Here is a 20,160-nt window from a genome sequence, read left to right as displayed (position 1 = left end):
TCCTTCAAGTGTAGTTAATGGGGGTTTTTTGTTGCGAGGAAAGAGACTGCAAGTTCAATATAGATCATGTGCATCAAGCCTTTAGAGGAAGCGCGACAAAGGCAAAAGGGTTTTATTTGTTAAATTTCTGTTGTGTAAAATTGGTTTGGCTCTTTGATAGCAATATCTGCAGTACAGATATTTTTTAAATGCTTACGAGGAAGGGAAAATTTCTCCTGAAGCTTCGAAAATGGTGGAAGGTGTGAGAGCATTGCTACATTAGTGAGGAATTCAACCCTGCCTGCCAGCCAGGGACAGAAAAAGTGGTTATTGTGTTCCAAAGGCAAATTTGTCTGGCTCTTTGGCAGAGGGTGGAGCATTCCATTTCACACAATGAGCGAGTTGTGCTGCTAGATAATATATTTTAAAGTCTGGGATGCCTAGACTACTTCTTGCGTGAACCAAGTTTTATCCATGGGCACCTTCCAGTCATGATAAAGAAGCCACCTATAACACCTATAATATTGGTATAATTTGAAAGCACTGGGTGAGACTCAGACGGCAATGTCTGAATAACGAGGTGTCTGGTAAGACTTTCATTTTAGCAGAGTTGACCCAGGCAATACAGGAGATCAGTTTGTTCCAGGAGTTGAAGTCTGATCTAACCTTAGGTAATAGGGTGGGATAGTTAACTTGATAGTTGATGGTGGTGTCACCAGGTATTTAAGCTTATGCGTAGTCATTTATAGGAGAGGTTCGGCTCTGGTGAATTTTGTGGTGCCAGGTATATAAAATTCTAGCACTTCAGTTTTTCCTGGTTTAACTTTGTAGCCTGATAGAGAACTATAAGCATCTAGCCTTTTACTAAGGTTTGGGAGAGACAATTGGAGGTTGGAAATAGAAAGCAAGACGTCATTGGCTTAGTGGGAATTTTTGTATTCAGGTTGACTGGAGCTGATTCCAGTAAATGGAAATATCCTATCTGGAAACGATAGTAGCTCCTCACACAAGTTGACTTCCATAAGGGACAACCTAATGCTCTGCTCTGATAAAATGCTGCTGTGACTCCTAGGAAACTTCAACCAAGCCTTTCTGATAAAGCGGACAAATGTGTTGCCATTCTACCCAACAAACTCTGACCAAAAGCAGCTCAATTGTGGCAGGTAGACAGGCCCCTGACAATTCAAGACGTATCCTTCACTTAATAGAACAGTGCCATAAAAACGATGAGAACATGCTATTGCTAACTCTGGATGCTGAAAAGGTGTTCAATAGGTTACACTGGTCCTATATGACTTGTGTTCTCCATATATTCGGTTTTGCCAGTAACCTCTTGAATGCCATATTATCCCTGTATTCAAACCCATCCGCGCAGGTGTTTAGCGATGGGTTTCTCTCCCTAAACTTCTTAATTACTAACAGAACCCGACAGGGTTGCCCCCTGTCCCCCATTATCTATTTGATGGCTATAAAACCCCTGGCGGAACGAATAAGGCTTGAACAAAGGTGCACAGGACTAGATGTGAGAGGGACGTCCCATAAAGTGTGCTTATTCGCTGACAACATACTTCTATTTGTGACTAATCCGGAGACCACGCTGCCAGCAATACATGACCTACTGTTTCAGTTTGGTAGAGCTTCTCTTTATAAATTGAATACTTCAAAGTCAGAAGTACTCCCTATAAATGTCCCAACAGCAAGATTGCAGGCCTTAAAAGACAAATTTATTTACTCCTGGAAATCTACTGAGCTTACTTTTCTTTGGATCCCAATAATCCCTCATTTAGATTCAATTATAGTTCATAATTTCTTTCTACTACATCAACAATTCTTGAAGCTCATAGGGTCGTGGATGTGCTTCGAGGTCTCCTGGTTAGTCAGAATTTCAGCGTTTAAGATGATGCTCCTCCCTAAATTAATGTATTTGTTCCGTATGCTTCCGTTCTGCCTTCCCCCGGGAATACTAGCCAAATTGAGAACTCTGATGAAAACATATGTTTGGAAGGCCAAACCCCCACGTATTGCTATGCAGTGCATGACCAGAGGGAAACGACAAGGCGGACTGTCCCTTCCCCATTTGACAAAATATTACGAGGCTTGCATCTTGTCCCAGGTGCGGGATTGGTACCTTCCAAGGGGTTGGGAAACACTGGTGGACCTGGAAATTTCGAGCAACTCAGAGTTCTCTCTGACGGACCTTTTATTGGTGCCCGGACAATGGAGACCTTGGCTGTGTGGGACCGTCTGTGCTGGGACACTGAGGGGATTTTACGCCCCACGACGGGTGTGTCGTTGCAGACAAATAGCAGATTTAAATCTCTGGATGGGCCAGTAGAGGGGTATTCAGACTCTAGGACACTTGTTGGACACTGGTAAAGTTCTTACTTATTCGCGTCTTACTGCCCTTTATTCGCTGCCCAAAGACGACTTCTATAAATACCTTCAACTTAGGCATTTATTTACTTCTTTGTCGTTAAGAAACTTTGTGATAGGCCCTCCCCTGGCCAGATATTACTCCCCGCTAACTAAAGGTTACAGTAAAGTCAGTATTACCCTCTGGTATAATACCCTATTGTGCCAAAACACTGTACCTAAGTCTAAACCTCAGATCCAATGGGAAACAGACCTCCATTTAGAATTGTCAGAAGAAGACTGGGAACATATCTTTGTTAACTCTTTTAAAATGTGTACGTGCCTTAATCATATGGAGATGTTAGTAAAACTATTGAATAGATCGTATGCCACCCCAGATAAATGCCATAAAATTTGGCCCTCTGTATCCCCAGTATGTTGGCGCAATTGTTCAGAACGTGGTGACATTCTCCATATTTTTTGGTCATGCCCTGTGCTGCGTCCGTTGTGGAACAAAGTTTTCCAATTGATAAGCTCAGTCCTTGGACACTCGATCTCTACCACGCCAGAGTTGGCTCTATTACAACACTATCCTCCTGCCCTCCCATGTTGGGATAGATATGTGACAGGCCAGGTGTTAATAGAGACCAGAGCAGTTATCGCTCAGGCATGGAAGCAATCTCTCCCTCCACCCCTGTCCAAAGTGATATCCAAAATAAACTTTAACTTTGAAATGGAAACCTTAGGGTTCCCATACTCTACATCAACTTCATCACCGCTGGTCAAGTGGAGAACTTGGCATATCTATGTAACCGAGGGGGAAGGAGCACCGTCGCGCTCCCCAAATTCGCCCACTAATGACAACGGTGATTGAACATCCGTTTGTAGGTAATTAGCTATATTCGGCAAATGGTCAGGTAGACACTGCTCTGACTCTGTATGCTTTCAATGTTATTGTGTTCCATCCCCACTTTGTACTCCTTTGAAAAATCCATAAAAACCAATAAAAAAATATATCTGTTTAAAAAAAACAAAAAAAAACAGCTCAACTCTATTAAAATGTGACAGGCCTCAATCACATACAATCATGGGCAAAAATATTGACACGTTACCAAATAAGTCATGATTTCCTATAAACGTTAGTTGAAATTATCAACAGTAATTAGTGTTCACAATTCTTTCTGTTATACAGAACCTTTTGGTTTTTTTTTAGTCTGAATTTAATATTGTTTATCCTTTTTAAATAAAAAGAAAATAAATGATATTGACAAACTTATTGATACCCTACATTATATTTTGTAGCACAGCCTTTGGTCAAAATAACTGCAATCAACTTTTTTTATATACCCATGCATTTCTCTACTGGCAGTTTGGTCCACACTTCTTGTGCAAACTGCTCCAGTTCTTCCTGATTTGAAGAGTGCCTTCTCCTGAACTCCACAGGTGTTCTATGGAATTTAGATCTTAACTTTAGACCATTTTAGAACAGTCCAGTGTATTACATTGAACTAAATTCTGGGTTCTTTTTGAAGTGTGTTTTGTTTGGGTCATTGGCCTGGCTGAAGACCCATTAGTTATTATTATTATTATTATTATTATTATTAATTTTTATTTATAAGGCGCCACTAGGTGTCCGTAGCGCCGTACAGGGACATACAGAAACACGATACAGGGTGAGACAGCACGGTACAGTTAACAAAAAGCACAGTAACTCAGAAGCTCAAAGTGCAGCTAGATGAAAGGTGAGAGCCCCCAGCGGTGAAGCTAGAGGGGCAGAAGGGCAGGAGGACCTCACGGAGGAGACAAGGAGCTGGAGAGCAGAGTTAAGGTGGTGGAGAACAGGAGGAGAGGAGGCCCTGCTCAAAGGAGCGTACAATCTAAGGGGAGGGTAGGACGGACAGAGACACAAGGGTAGGAGGAGGAAAGGGGGAGAACGCAGAGAGGGAGAGGGGGGAGAGGAGAATGACGAGGGAGGCAGGAGGAGGGCAGGATAGGGAGGTCGGTAGGTGGGAGGCAGGAAGGAGGTCGGTTAGGTGGGGGACTGGAAGGCTTTGAGGAAGAGGTGGGTTTTTAAGGCCCGTTTGAAGCTGGACAAGTTGAGGGATGTTCTGATGGAGCGGGGGAGCTGGTTCCAGTGGAGGGGGGCAGCGTGGGAGAAGTCTTGGATGCGAGCATGGGAGGAGGTAACCAGAGGGGAGGTGAGGCGACGGTCATTAGCCGAACGCACAGGGCGGGATGGAGCGTGGATGGAAATAAGGTTGGAGATGTAGGGAGCAGTGGAGTTGGAGAGGGCCTTGAAAGTAAGTGTGAGGAGCTTGAACACTATTCTGTAGGGGAAGGGGAGCCAGTGAAGGGATTGGTATAGGGGGGAGACAGAAGAGGAGCAGCGAGAAAGGAAAATGAGCCGAGCGGCTGCATTGAGTACAGAGCGAAGGGGAGCGAGATGAGTGCGGGGGAGGCCGGTAAGGAGGAGGTTGCAGTAGTCCAAGCGGGAGATAAGAGCGTGGACAAGAGCCTTAGTGGCATCTTGGGAGAGGAAGGGCCGAATGCGTGCGATATTCCGCAGCTGGAAGCGGCAGGATTTGGCGAGAGAGAGAATGTAAGGAGCAAAGGAGAGAGAGGAGTCAAGGATGACACCGAGGCAGCGAAGTTGAGGAACAGGGGAAATAGAGGAGTTGAGAACAGAGATCAGAAAGGTCAGAAGGGGAGGGGGAATGAGCGGGAGAAAAAACAATAAGTTCGGTTTTAGCAAGATTAAGTTTGAGGAATCTAGAGGACATCCAGGAGGAGATGGCAGAGAGGCAGGCAACAGACCTAGCTTTCTCACACTGGGTTCAACGCTACATTCCAAAATGGCCTGGTAATATCCAGATTTCATGATGTCAGGCTTATGTGCAACCAATATCAGATGCTCTACAGAAACTTCGAAACATCCCTGAATCTCCTCCATGTTTGACTTGGGAACGTGTTCTTTTAATTTTTGTTTTCTGTAAACATAAGGATGATGTGCTTTACCACAAAGCTCAAATTTGGTCTCATCTGTCCACAGGACTTTCTCTACAAGAAATTTTAGCTTGTCCTGTTGTGTTCTGAAAAACTCCAGTAGGACTTTCTTATGTCTTTCTCTGCAGTAGGGGCCCTTCTGGGCCTCCTACCTTATAACCCCATTTAATTAAGTTTAAGATGGATTGTGCGAGTCGTTCCTTTTGTCTGAAGGTCAGCTTGAATGTATTTTTGCAGTTGATTGAGGTGCTTTTTCCTCCATCAAACAATCCTGCTCTGTAATTTTTGAGCAAGTTTGCTCTTTCCAGGTAGGTTGGCTACAGTGTAATCGGCCTTAAACTACCTAATAATGTTACATATTGTTAAAATGGGAACATAAAGGTCTCTGGAGACTGATTTATAGCCATGTTTGGCTTTCTCCTAAGACAATTCACTAGCCTTCTTTCTTTTCTCCATGCTCAATGAAGTACACACAGTGATACATAACCAGAGAATGAGTCCTTTTCTCTATTCAAGCTTGTTTAAGGAGTGAATCAATTCTGATATTGCAGGCACCTGCTACTCACCACAGATGAGTTCAGTTCCTAAGTGAAGGAAAATCACCTGTTTCAAAGCTAATTATTTCTAACTACTTCTTAAAAGTGCCTATTATTTTATCCAGCTCATTTAAGGATTATTGTGCTGAAAAAACTTTTTGGTTTATTCCACTACAAACCAAAGGTATGTGGATGGCCAAAAATGTTTAATTTCAACAAATTTATGGAAGAAATGGTGCATTGTATAAACTGCAAGGGTGCCAATATTTTTGGCCACAGCTGTACAACCCATCAAGTCTTCTATTCACTGTACAACCTTTCTATATAGCCTTTACACGAGAATGCTCTTGGTAGTGTGCTAGACTCCCCCCTATATCCAGAAACCCTGCCCAAACTCTACGTTAAAAGCCTAGCCGCACTTAATGCCAATATCCAGGCGAAACCCCTCTGTCAATCAAGTCTATGAAATCAATATCTGTTCCATGTCCTTGGCCCCTCAGCAGTCCAGCATTTTTATTCATGACCTTGACCATGCTAAGATGTTTGCTTAGTTAATGCATAGGCTACACGTGTGTTGAAGCCCTAGATTTCAGTATGATTGGTGTCCCTCCTTTTCCCAGGTGTTTGATTTTATTTTCCACTACCTGTATTTGTCAATGCTATTACTAATTCATTCATAAGACTAATTGATCATTTAACAAAAATTTTTAATAGGGGCGAAGTAGTCAATTCCCATGAAGTCATATTTTACTTTAAAATGGCTGACTTTATTTTTTCTGCAGAGCCCCAGAAGAATTAAGAAGACCAGAATCTTTGAGCCTAATACATAATAAGCAAAGGCAGCCATCGCCTCGTAGACCAACTGAGAGGTAACAATATAAACATAGATTGCTTTCTGCTCATAGGAAACTTTTAAATGACCACTAAATGTATCATTTCCCTTTCCCCTTTCTTTACAATTCTGTCCTGAAAATCAGGTATACCTGCTTCCTCTCCATTGTGCATTACTTAAGTAACACTGTTACCTTATAGTTACAATGTGGCCTACCTTTGGTTGATCGGTTTAAAAATACTCACCACTCTAAGCTTTTAAATCAGTGGTGAACATTACGTGAGTTTTGCATAGATGCATGCATGCATACGTGAAGTTGTTAAAATGCTGCAGAACTTCATTATAGAAGTCTTGCATTGTCTTGGCCCTTCTTTCTGTACTCTCTTCTGGTTTAAAAAAGAAGAATGAGAATAATTTGCCTGATTGGTTCATTTATTCTTTAGTGGACCTTTTAATAGACTGGTGAGCAAAATACTGCTACCTGCACAGTATTAACAAGTTACATGTAATTTGCATATCCAAACATTTGTGACATACTCTTTCTAAAGCTTGTTCTGGTCAACGTCATCTTAAAACTCCAATATCGGGGAAGGTGGAAAAATTTGCCATACGCACCGCTTCACTCACGTAAGTCCTGGGGGTGCCCCATCATTCCTCTCACAGCCCTGGTAAAAAGCCAGATTGTGTAACTGTGCAGTCCAATAAGAAGATGCACACTGCAAAGTTGGGATTGCAGCAAGGTTTTTTTTTTGTTGTTTTTTTTTTAAAGAGTAAAGTTACAAACTATAGACACAACACTACACAATTTCAGCACCCATTAACTTTTATCATTTGCAATTGAAGTTAGGGCCAGGGTCCATAGAGATTTACTACTTGGAGCCACTAAGGATAAAGATGTTTTTCTGACCATATCTTTTCTTTTATTTAGGTCCCAATTGGATTCTACGTCTCTTATCTCCATAACCAACAGTCCCAACCAGGTAATATCTAAGTATGTTACAAAAGCACGTGAAAGAACATGCTCTGTGGCAGATTGACTTATAGCCTCTGGATTATCCGCTTACTAAATTGTACTTTACAAATGTGCTTCTCATTGCCTTAATGTCTGCATTTTACTCTTAACAGCTATTGAAAAACCCATAAGTTTTCCATTTTGCCCTAACATTGCGGCCTTACCCTGTTCTCATAGGCGGATACAGACGTACAGCGTAGGGGGGACTTGTTAGAAAGCACCAGGAGGGAGGCACAGCTGGCGGCTCAGCAGTATGAGGAGAGGATGAGGGGCAGGTTAACACACACAGACTCTTATTTAAAAGTAAGTTTTGATTATGTACACTGCATGGGTGCATGGCAAGTAGGATTGTGAGGAAAGTGGAGTAGTTTGCCTCTTTCTAGCGGAATGAGCATGTATTACATTTACTGTTTAGTACCACATGTCTTTCAACTTTGAACATTGAAGTCTGCCTCCCCCTCTCCCAGCCACATGTTGCACTAACCACTAATTCTAAACCAACTAACTAGATCTGTCGCACATTTCATTTGCTTTTAAAGAAAATGGTAATACTTCTATGTCACAGGTATGTTGGTGAAAGACATTCTGAGTGTCTTGTGGTGTCAGTATAGCCAGTCATCAGATCATTGCTCATCTTAAAGTATAGTACGTTTGTTGTGTCATGCATTTTCAGCACTGTACATACAAGTAGCACTTACAAACTTTAGTTGTATTTAGTTTGGTAAATTAGTTTTTTTTTCCTTCAGCAAAAGGCATTAAGTCCAGAGAAGCAGAGCCCATTGGACAATGAGGTAAGGCATTTTGCTAAATTTTCTGAATTTTTCAAACCATCGCCCTAAACTAGCTGAAATATGACTGTCTAGTCTATATAATTTAAGGGTTAGTCTGATCGTTTAATTTATTCGTTGATCAGTTAATTTAAATCAAAATAAATAATCATGTTTAGAGATACTGAAAGTTAAGTGTATTTGCATTATCTTATAAATTGGGATTTCTATCTGCACAAACTAAAGATATAAAATAAAGTATAGACTTATAATGGTTATATTTGATCTTACATTTAAATTTTACCTTTTTCGATTGTCCCTTTAAAGTCGATTGTGAAATAGTTTGATGAATTTCCATTTTACTAATGGCTTGAAATAAACCAGGAACTGTTCATTTCACTCAATGTTGATTGCCATTTCTTTTGATGTAACCCTTTATTTCCCTATTCTCTTGTGGGAGAAATCTATACATGAATCCTGTTAGAAGACTTTGTTTAACATGTCTTAAAATGCTACTACAGCTGTTAGCAGAGACTGTGAAACTGTTTTGTTTACTTTTGGGAGTAAAGGGCGATTTGAGGCCTTAATGCCTCTAAGGGGGCGTCTGGACAAATTTAAAGAGCCAGACATTTTGTAATGAAAAATGTTTGCACCGCACTCGATGTTTAGCGGTGGGACTATGCATATTTGCAGGTAACATATTATCATACTTAACAGTGACCAGCATATTTTTGCTTGCTTGACTTATTATATACAGATCATATGACTCAGACTGTGTCCCCTTGACATCTTTACTCAGTCCTGCACCAGTGCATGTACTGAGAACTATTAAAATGTTGTTCCTGTTGCTTGACTGGATCTGTGGCTGCAGTAGAGCTGGTTACATATTGCTCTTGCATTTTCCCTTCTCAATACACCCGGGATTCTATTTAACAAGTACTTTTATTTGCCCCCTACAATTAAATTAAACACCTTAAAGTTAGTGTCATTATGTATTAACTTATGACTTTTATTTCTCTAGGTAAACATATACTTTACAAATGTTTGTCAAGTGCTCGAAGTGTTAATACGGCAGATATCAAAGTTGTGGTACAAGAAAGGCTGTAGAATGCGACTTGTAGATATCGCTGCTAACCAGTATAATCCTTTTGTTATTGTAGATTGTTTATTTTCAGTTTTCATAGGAAATGTATCTTTTTATTTCTTTGTCATTCTGTTTCCCACCCATTTTCATTAATAGATCTGTCTCCCTTCATGTGTGTCACCATCTGGTATCTGAGCGTTTGCATTTACCCTTTTTATTTTATTTAATTTTTCAATACCTTTTGTGTGTGTTTCTGACATTGCTCCATCTCTCCCTACCTCCACCTCAGTGTTCCCTTCCATCCAGACGCTCTCAGCACACAGATGATAGTGCCCTCTTAGTGGTAAGACGCTTGCACGAAATGATCTGCCACCTTCAGCATGACACGATTCCACTTGGAATAAATTGTAGAAAGTGCATGTGAAAAGCATAAGCCACGACTGATGGTTGATTTCCAATACTAACTGCAAGGCTTGTGTCACCACAGCGATCGCAGTACAGAAACATTCACTGAAAAACCCTCTTCATTATTTCACAATGTTTTGTTCTTGCTTGGAAAATGCAGTGTGAAAAGCTCTTCATGATATTTGAACTGTTTTCCCAAGTACGGTTTGCCATTGATGTGAAAAATAAAAAATCCCCAAGCTTTTTAGCCTATTACAGCACTGCACCAGTTTAATTACAATTGACAGGCGCAGAAGGAATGACATAGTAATCAAGTACTTGTTTGCTTCTGCTTTCTTCATATGCTCCTAAACACTGTACACAGCGGTTTACGGGATGGCAGAGAATGAAATACACTTAAGGCCATCTTTAAAAATAAAAGCAAATCTTCATATAACTAAAACCATTTAAAAAGGAAAAATATGAGCTTTCCTGAGGGACAAAAAGCTATTGAAAAGCTTGTGTGACACCAGCCTAGCAAAGTGAAAGTTCTTTATATCCTGATTAAAGGTGCAATTCCATATAGATTTTTTTTTTGTGTGGGGAAGGTTGTTTTCTTTAACAATTGTTGTACCTTTTTAACATGAAGCTAATGATCTAAGAGCTTCTCCTATAGTTCAGTATTCTGCTAGAAAGTTTGTTCTTTGGGGAACATTTATATGGCTGCCAGTGCAAACGTGTTTACCTGTTCTGGAAACATTTTGATTTGTGTCTGTTCCCATAAGAGTTTAACCTAACCTCAGTCTGAGGCAGTCGGTCATCAAGCTCAGTAGTTGTGCTGACAGAGGGAGGTGGGAGGCTGGGATTAGTGCTATGGATGTTCCAAGTCTCTCTGCTCACAACACATTAATGTAAGTAATGTGACTGTGGATGTCATGGCAATGGCATGACTAGGCAATCTGTGAATCATGTGTCCTCTTAGTTAGTCAGTATGTGTGATTTTGTGTTAAAGAACCATGCCATTTTATTGTACAGTGGATTGCACCTTTAATGTACTTTGGTGATATGGTAATGGCATAATTCTGGTATATCAGTAGACTGGGTGATTTAGTTTTAATTGTGTGTGTATATAGATATTCATTATAAAAAAATCTACTTGATATTTAAATCTGCTTGCCTGTCTGCATGTAGCTTTAATTTAGTTTAACCCTTTCAACGTTTAAGCACAAATGCTGAAATGGTTTCTGTTTCATCCAGCAATTTAGAGGGTTAACAATAATGGGATGTAACTTCTGAACTTGCCTTAATGCTCTTATTGGACACTAGTTAATTTACTTTAATTTGTCCAATTTGTTTTCTTAACAAATATACACTGTCAATATCATACCGAATTTTTTTTATTTTTTTTATTTGTCACCCTTTTATATAGTGTCACCCTCACAGTAGTGCGATTTTGGTCTATTTTTATAGTTGTCGATGTAAGAGGAGCACTGTAATTTAAAATACAGTATTTAATAGTCTCATTAGATGTCCCTTCAAAGTCTAGTACATTTATTTGTCCTGAAATGGTTCTTCTATGAATCTGTTCCTTGCAAGTGGATAATGAAAACCTAACAAATGAAGAGACTTCACTCAGGTTGATGAAAATGTGCTACTGTCAGCATCTTGTGGACATTGAATATTCTTAGAAATGACAATTATTTAATTCCTAGCAGTTAATGTTTCATACTAGTATAAAATGGCATAACAATGGATAGTATATAGCAAATACCAGTACTAGCACCAGCCGCATCTCGCTGTAGAAGCTGGATGCAGCCTTATGCAGCGTGACCTGCAATTCTTCTGCCCACCCCCTACTCATGTATTGGACAATACTTCTAGTACTGTATAATGCTGATGAATTGTAGTTGTAATTGCACCTTGCTGTGTAGGTTTCCACACAGCAAGGTGCAGGTAGAACACAGGAGCCCAGTTTTTACACGTTTCCCTGCAGAACCAAGATGATAAAGCAAGGAAACCTCTTCAAACGGTTACTCTTGTTTGCTGTAACACTTTACATACAAGATCGTAACATGTAGTTAAGGTTTATGTAGAAAAAAATGATTGTTTCCCTGTACTTTCAGCACTGCATGCATGGTTTGTATCTTATATTTTCTGTGTCACAAATGGTGTCCTGTGTAAGGAGTAGATAGAATCTAAACGCATGCATCATTTCATGGCCCTTGCATATTCTTCATTCTTATGTATCATTACCATGTTACACACATCTCCTTGTTGGGTGTACATTTTGTTTTGCATAGAATTGATTAGGACAAACCTAATTTAATGTCTTACTGCTAATACTGAAGTACATTGGAATCACATCACTGAATGGTCGTATTGTAGGTATATGTAGGCTGCTGATATACATTGACCAGAGTGTAGGTTCAGTTTTACATCTCTAGTTCAGTGCTTCATAACACATCTATTATTTTTCTCTAGTGAGCTGTAAGTGATCACACTAGTGTGTAATATACATTGGTAGCTTGTATTGCTTTAGATATATGAAACCCCCCCCATATACTGGAACTACAGAATGTAGTTTAGTTTAAAAAAAAATTGTTGGGTTATCCAACACATTTCGATGGCAGTAACATTGTGTACTAGAGATCCTGTTCCTTTATGCAAATCGTTTTAGTATCACACCAAACACATCAAGATTATTATTTTGTTTTTGGATTTGTATGGAACTCATTTTATTTTGGATTGTATGTTCCCTTTATTGGGCCATTAGAATTTTTGTAGCTCTCATTTTCCTTGTTGGAATTGCAGTAGACACATGTCACCCAGATAGACAGAAAGGCACTGAGAGCTTCCCAAACTGTAGACTTCATGGAAAATTAGCAGTCGTGTGACAATATATACAAAATTTAGAGTTGGTGCACATATTATGACTTAATTTACGCATGATGTGTTCCGTTTTTCATCTAGTAATTTAAGGAGAATTACAAGATGATAGGATCATCAATTCCTTTTTAGAAAAGTACAGCCTTCACGTAGCACAACACAGAAATGCCTTTTAAAAAGACGACTTTTTTCTTTATCGTTCACGTCCACCATGTATGACGTGAAGAATGCACAGTCACTGATTGCTAGTTCATAGGCATCTCTTCCCGCTTCCAGAATCATATTATCAATGCAGCATTTGGCCTAATTAAACATTTAAAACAAGACAAGTATAAGAGAGCTCCCTGGTCTGGTTCATTTAACTTCAGTCCACACTGACTGGTTGTACAGATCCAAAACGTTATCCATGTATTTTGAAATGGGCAATGATAAATTAATACTTCACAAGGTATGTACACTTGTTGCTGGAAGACCAGTAATTGCAGTGTCTTTGTATCTGGGAGAACCGTGCTCTAAATGTTAACAGCTTCTAGGTCACTTTTTGTAAATCTTATTTATTTATTTATTTTTTAATAAATGTGCAATTGTTGTAAAATGGAACAGCAAACCCACATTGTAAGTCAGTCTAATTCAGATGGTAAACCGTTTACGTGCAATGGCATAGACCGAGTATGCAGTACAGTTAATTGTCTCTATAGATGTTTGCATTTTATTTGTACTCTTTACCTAATGACAGTAAGTGCATTATGCTGTCTCTTCATTTGCATTTACACAAGGTTACCGCAATGTGCTTTTACACTGTACAGTTGTGTTAGTTTAACTATCATAAGTTGCAAGATATGTTGCTTCTTTTTGGGTTTTATGATGCATCATTGTGCCGTGTTTTTAGCTTTTAGCACTGGAAAACCTTTGCATGCACGTGGCTGCAGACGTATAATGCAGTTGTAAAGCAAGAGCAACTGTATATCCTGAGAACGATATGTTTTGGATAGGGGGTTTGTGGTTTTTTTTTTGGGTTTTTCTTTTCTGTTTTCTTCCTTTCCCTCTTTTTTTGGATAGCTACCCTGCAACCTTAGCTGCACTATTTCCATCTTTCCTTCTCTTCTGTCTCCCCTTCCTCCTGATGCTGGCAGAATGGCTTTGAGCCGCATTTTGTCTTTGAGGTTGATTATAACACCAATACCATTAAAAGGAGACCAGGAAGCCACATACAGGTGAATATAGAATGCTGGCATCTTAGTTGGGCTATTTTGTTTTTTTATTTCTGACTATCCTGATTTCCACATGATTGTATTCAGTGTCTATAGTCATTAGAACCTTTGCATATATATATATATATATATATATATATATATATATATATATATATATATATATATATATATATATATATATATATATATTCTTGTTTTCAGTTAAAGTAAAACCTGGTCATGAATGAGTGTCTGTGCATTATAAAAATGCTAGTGGATATAAACAAGCATTAATAGCAGTTGCACTTCACGTAGGCAGCAGAGATCACATTTCATTTGTGTTGTTTATTTACATAGTGACCTGTAATATAACAATAACTGCTCCATTATTGTGTGCTTATACTTTATACTTAAATTATACGGGGAACAATATTAGTATCTGATACAACAGGTGTTTTTGTTTTGTTTTTTTACTATTTCAGTTTACAGTTTCAGTTTATTTCGGTTTGGGCTGTTACTTGTTACATGTGAGCCACATGTCTAATTTTAGGTTTGATTGTGCTTTATTTGCAGAGTGATGAGCGATCATCATTGACTACTCCTGTATCACCCACCTCTCAAACAAGTAAGTATATATTGGTGTTATATATTAGTGCTGAACGGGTTTTTCTGCCACAACATTTTTCACAGTTTTGATTGACTTGTTAATCTAGAAAGAATGCTAATTCTAGATTTTGTCTAAATTACTCTGCACCTTATAGTGCTGATGTGCAGAGATCTGATCTGGTTCTTGCCTACACCTTGCAGGGATCCTACATTTTAAGGTCTCCAATTAATGCGAATTCCTCAGTTTAACATATAATTAGTGCATTTGGTTATAGAGCCAACCTTAGGACCTTTTACTGTCGGTGGTGGTGGATCACGTGCAGCACTCGAATCAAGCTCCAGAAAGCAGATCTCAGCGTTGTTACTAGGTGTAGAAAATGTGTACCTCTTGTGGCCAGATAGTGACAAGTGTGTAACACATGTAAATGTTTCTCACAAGTACTTTCACTTTGTGTTGGCTTAAATATTGGTTAAATCAATTATACAACTCAAATGATCTGAAAACCCCCCTCACCCGGACCTAGATATTTTCATTTGGACTTTTATGACTTTGTTTTACAAAATGTGCCTGCATCTCTCTCTTTCAGTACATTTGTCCTCGCCAGCCTCTGCCTCCTCATACCGAAGCTCCCCTCAGCGGCCTGAAAGTTTCTTGTTCAGAGCAGCAGTTCGAGAAGAAGTGAAGAGAAGTAAGTGGCAGATCCCATGTCACAGCCTCGGATGTGGATGTAATCTGTGTTTTTGTTTTTTAAAGGAAACACTAAATCGGTTACTTTCAACATAAGCAGTTCAGCATGTTCTCTTGCACACGTGTACATGCAACTATCTCCAGCTGTACCCATGCCACAGGCATTGCACCATTTCATTTGCCTTTATGTTATTGCACTATTTACAAACCATCTCAGAAACAGAAATCTGTTACATGTAATTGACACGACTACTTTTTTTTCTTCCGGTAGTACTGCTTTCTTTACAAGATGAAATGTGACTGGAGTTTTCCTATTCCTTTTGATTGAAATTGAGGGTAATAAGTTCTAGCTGTAACACAAAGGCAGCCTCCATATATTTGACAGAATGCAATGACTCAATACAGCTGCCATCTCATTCAGAGGACCTGTCAGACCTGTGATAATTCCTCTATAGTTGTGTATAGGCTTTAGTTCTCATGTAGCAAATGGAAAATATCCTCTTTTTAGGCCAAGTACATGCAGGCGTCAAAACAACGCTTGTCAAAGCATAGATATATTGATCTTATTTTGGTGAGTCTTTGAGACTCACTGATTAACATTTAAATTTGCAATTCAGTATAATATACTATTTTGCTTTTACAGGTTCTAAATGAACATAAACTTGCATTATATTTTAGTGACCATTAACAATTGAACATTGCAAGAAACGTCACAATTGACTTAACCTGTACATACAAGCATTCGCTTTTGTGTTATTTTGCATCCGCATCAGAGAGTGTTTCTAGGCTTTTATGCTTTTAAGCAGGCTTTCAGCCTTTTGATGATGTATCTAACTACTCCTATGCCCATTCTATTTATAGTGGCTCCTCGGTAACTATTTGAACTTTTGGGGGTACATTTTATATGGTCTGCCTTATGTATGTCCGTACCTAATCCTAGACCTTGATTGATCCTGGAATTATATTAGTGTTTTATTTCTTAACTGTTTTAAACAGTGGTTTCTTATAAGGCAGTTTTTATATTAACAAAAAAGAAAAAGTTTCTGTATTTTAATGTTGAGTTTTATGGCCCATACACTATCCAGCTAGGAACAGTACCTGCAATAATGTATTTTCATATCCATACTGTTTCTTAAATATATTTCTTAACAGGTAACACACCTCCTCTCACCACTTCAGCTGATTGTGCAAACTCCAGAACAGAACATAGCTCTAAAATTCGGCATGAAGAGCTAGAAGTTACAGAGCAGCTCAGAAAGGTTTGCATCTAGCCCTCATGCACTTTGAATTTCCAGCTTTTGCATGCTATTGATTAAATATTCTTGGTTCTACAAAGAGTTGTCTTTCATATCTTTTTTTTTTTTTCTTCTTTTCCTTTTTGAAACCATAATTTTCTACTGTAATTCAGTCTTCATAGTGGCTCTGTTTCCAAGGTTCTGCACACGGAGCCTATAGTACATCCATGTGTGTTGATTACCTATGCTAGAGCATATAGAACATTGCTATGGGGCCTGTCTTAGCAGACCAAAATGGCCAGTATGCTGTGCTTTAAATACCACTAAAAATCTAAATGTTTGTGCATTAGACATAACGAGAACAAAGTAAATAATAGATGTTCCTCTGGTTTATTAAAATGGTAAAAGGTAAAACGTGCTGAATAGCTGAACAGGGGTTCCTGCAGTAAGACCAATGACCAAGTAATGGGAACTTTTGAGGTATTATATTTATAGTAAAATGGAATGGGTTTGTGATTGGCTACTTGTGCAGGAGGTGAAGTACTGTTACTCTGGAACCCTCTTTTTACTTTGTGAACATCTTTAAAGTTAACCTGTTGCCTACATTAGAGACATCTATTTTGTAGGCTGAGCCATTACTTAAGAGAATGCAACGTATCCATTCATTGCCTTGGAAATTTGGTTCATGAAGTATCTTGTTGATGTAATTCTTAGCAAATAGGTTGTATTTTACATTGTTGGATTGTAACACAGCTTTCAATTTGACAAAAACTCCACTTATTTAAAAATATGAATAATAAATTTCTTTTTCCACTTAGAACATAGAGTCGCGGTTAAAGGTGTCACTCCCCAATGACCTGGGAGCAGCTCTTACAGATGGTGTGGTTTTGTGTCATTTAGCCAATCATGTTCGGCCAAGATCAGTGTCGAGTATACATGTTCCCTCACCAGCTGTTGTAAGTATTTAGTGTTGTATATTCTATGTACTTGAAGCAGGCAATGACATTTGGAGATTTCTCACCAATTACAATTACTGCCTTTCTTCAATAGCCCAAGCTCACAATGGCAAAATGCAGGAGAAACGTGGAAAACTTTCTGGAAGCCTGCAAGAAAATTGGTGTACCCCAGGTAAGAAGTGCTGAACAGTATGTCTTTCAGGTGTGTGACGATCCACCTTTTCATGTTACTTCAGTACTTTGCAGTTTTATTGTTTAGCTGCACTGGCCCTTTCATAGAGGTTAAATACGTAATACATATGGTAGGTATCCCCTCAACCCTCTTTTCAGATTCTGTATCTGCCTTTTTTTCCCTCTCATTTTCTGAATTCAGTTCTCCCAATACAATCCCTCTTCTTGCTCTCTTTTTTTGTTTTTTGTATTGGCTCCCCAGAAATGTATGTAGCTTTTCTCCCTGAAATAGCTTACTATGTCCTCCGTTTATCCTGTAACATAGTACACATTATAGAATCTGTCTAGATACTTCTAATAATAATTCACTTTTTTATATAGCATCTACTAATAGGACTCAAAACACCTTACATTATGGCAGAGGATGAGGCCACTGCTACTCTGTGAAATCACTCAACAGTTCCTGCCCCATTGTATCTTACCGTTTAAATTCCCTATCATACACACACACACTAGGGTCCATTTCTCTTTCATCCTATCTGGGGGACACTGCTACCATGGGGTTGTGTGAGGGGAGGAGGAGTTTGGCACTTAACTAGTTAACTCTGTTAATATATGCTGCTGACAAACCCCTCCCCTCTGCAACCGCCCTGTAGCCTTCAGTTTTAGTTGAGTGCCCAAGGGAGTTGGGTTCACTTAACTAGGCAGTGAAGTTTCTTTACTTAATGTTTTATTTTATTTTTATGCAGAGGTGTGCTCTGTACTTCTTACAGAGCACACTTGTTAGTTAAAGAAGCAGCTGACAGAGAGAGTCGGACGGCTCTCACTGACAGCAGAGAAAAATTTTATTTTTGTTGTGGCTTCTATGCAGTGTGACAGGCGGTTTATATAAGCTGCTGTGACACTGATATTTACTAGGTTACCGGCGCTGCCATGAAGGCAGAGAGCACTGGTAAACCACGCCGTCAGAGGCTGACATGTTGAACTATTCCAAATCCCCTCCTCAGAAAAGATGGGGGGGGGGACTTGGTTTTCATCTGCATGGGCCAGGAGATGCACTGAGCGGTGATGACTGCTTATAGAGAAGCAGTAAATCGCCCTTATAATTGTTGCCCTATTAAATGGAGCAGGTGCAGGACAGGGAGGGGTAGGATAATAGAGCTCCCCTGCCTGCAGAGGAAAATTGGATCTCCCCGGGAGAAGACATCGGCTCCTTCTGAGGGATAAGCTGATAGACTTCTCCTGCTCCAGACAGCTTAGCCCTGGGAAGGCTAAGTAACAAAATAATTTTCTATACTCACTATAATATAGATACAGGTGTATTATACCCCATTCATACTGCACCAAAAACCCGGGTTTTTGCAGAGGCACGCTGAAAAACCCGGGTCTTGGTGCAGTATGAATAGTCCAACCATAAAATCCCGGGACTTAGACCCGGGATTTTGCGAGGGGTAATTCCCGGGTTGGACCCCGCTCGCCAGCAGTATGAATGGTGCAACCCGTGTAATTCCCGGGTCTCACCATTCATACTGTAAAAAAAGAAAATGGGAAAGTAAAAAAAAAAAAAGATTTTAATTACTAAAAAATACAAAACAAATGTTTACTTAACTTATTTTCCGCCAGCGGTGTCTCCGTTGCGTTGCCGGCTGTCAGGGGGACCTCTGGGTACTAAAATGACGTAATTTCTAATGGACTAGAAATGACGTAATTTTAGTACTCAGAGGTCCCCCTGACAGCCGGCAATGCACCGGAGACACCGCTGGCTGAAAATAAGTTAAGTAAACATTTGTTTTGTATTTTTTAGTAATTAAAATCTTTTTTTTTTTTTTTTTCACTTTTTTTTCTCTAAAACCCGGGTCGGGCAGGTGCAGTATGAACCCGCCCGACCCGGGAATCTTCTTATCTATACTGCCATGTGCCCCGGCAATATCCCGGGTTAACAACCCGGGATATTGCCGGGGCGGCAGTATGAAAGTGGTAGAAAACTTATTCATGCAAATATATTAGTAGATAGAATATTACTTGCATAAATACTCTTGTTTTCACATATAGCCTTAACAGGGATACTATCTTTTGACTCTTGTCATAGATTAGTTAGTATCTTCTATCTATTTCTTGTGTGAGTGCCTGTATTACATTTTATTGCTCTTCTCCGTTACCTTAAAATGTCCAATAACGGTGCAGCACCTCGTGCTAAATATTATACTTCAAGTGTAAAGTTAAATTACCCATTGAACAGCAGGACCTGGTGGCGCTTTGTGCTGAGTGCGGTGGGGCTCCCATGATAGCGCAGGCACAGACTAACGCCCTAACTATAACGGAAATACCAGCGTGCTCGACTGCCCTGAAGCATATGGTTACCACATTGGTACAACTGCTTTCTAAACCCACAGAAATTCCAGCGGTTGCTGCGGTACTCCCTTCAACCTCTGAAACTTTGGGCCCCCTTAGTTCAGTGGGGACCACAGGGACTACA

At 39.5% G+C, this 20,160-nt stretch overlaps 1 protein-coding gene across 9 annotated transcripts in view; it reads left to right on the top strand.

Moving 5' to 3' along the window:
- Positions 1-20,160, top strand: part of LRCH3 (leucine rich repeats and calponin homology domain containing 3) — an 80,820-nt gene that overhangs the window by 50,725 nt on the left and 9,935 nt on the right. For 2 of the 9 annotated variants that reach the window (XM_075202393.1, XM_075202390.1), the window contains exons 11-21: positions 6,653-6,739; positions 7,631-7,682; positions 7,892-8,017; positions 8,461-8,505; positions 9,855-9,908; positions 13,969-14,049; positions 14,602-14,653; positions 15,222-15,323; positions 16,475-16,581; positions 17,376-17,513; positions 17,608-17,685. In XM_075202393.1, coding sequence (XP_075058494.1) covers positions 6,653-6,739; positions 7,631-7,682; positions 7,892-8,017; positions 8,461-8,505; positions 9,855-9,908; positions 13,969-14,049; positions 14,602-14,653; positions 15,222-15,323; positions 16,475-16,581; positions 17,376-17,513; positions 17,608-17,685 — 922 coding nt within the window. The remainder of the gene's footprint in view (positions 1-6,652; positions 6,740-7,630; positions 7,683-7,891; positions 8,018-8,460; positions 8,506-9,854; positions 9,909-13,968; positions 14,050-14,601; positions 14,654-15,221; positions 15,324-16,474; positions 16,582-17,375; positions 17,514-17,607; positions 17,686-20,160) is intronic. The other 7 variants (XM_075202394.1, XM_075202391.1, XM_075202392.1 and 4 more) reach the window with 7 other exon arrangements.

Source organism: Mixophyes fleayi, chromosome 3 (assembly GCF_038048845.1).
Source record: "Mixophyes fleayi isolate aMixFle1 chromosome 3, aMixFle1.hap1, whole genome shotgun sequence".
In the NCBI taxonomy this organism is placed as follows: domain Eukaryota; kingdom Metazoa; phylum Chordata; class Amphibia; order Anura; family Limnodynastidae; genus Mixophyes; species Mixophyes fleayi.
This window is presented reverse-complemented; position numbering and strand designations above follow the sequence as displayed.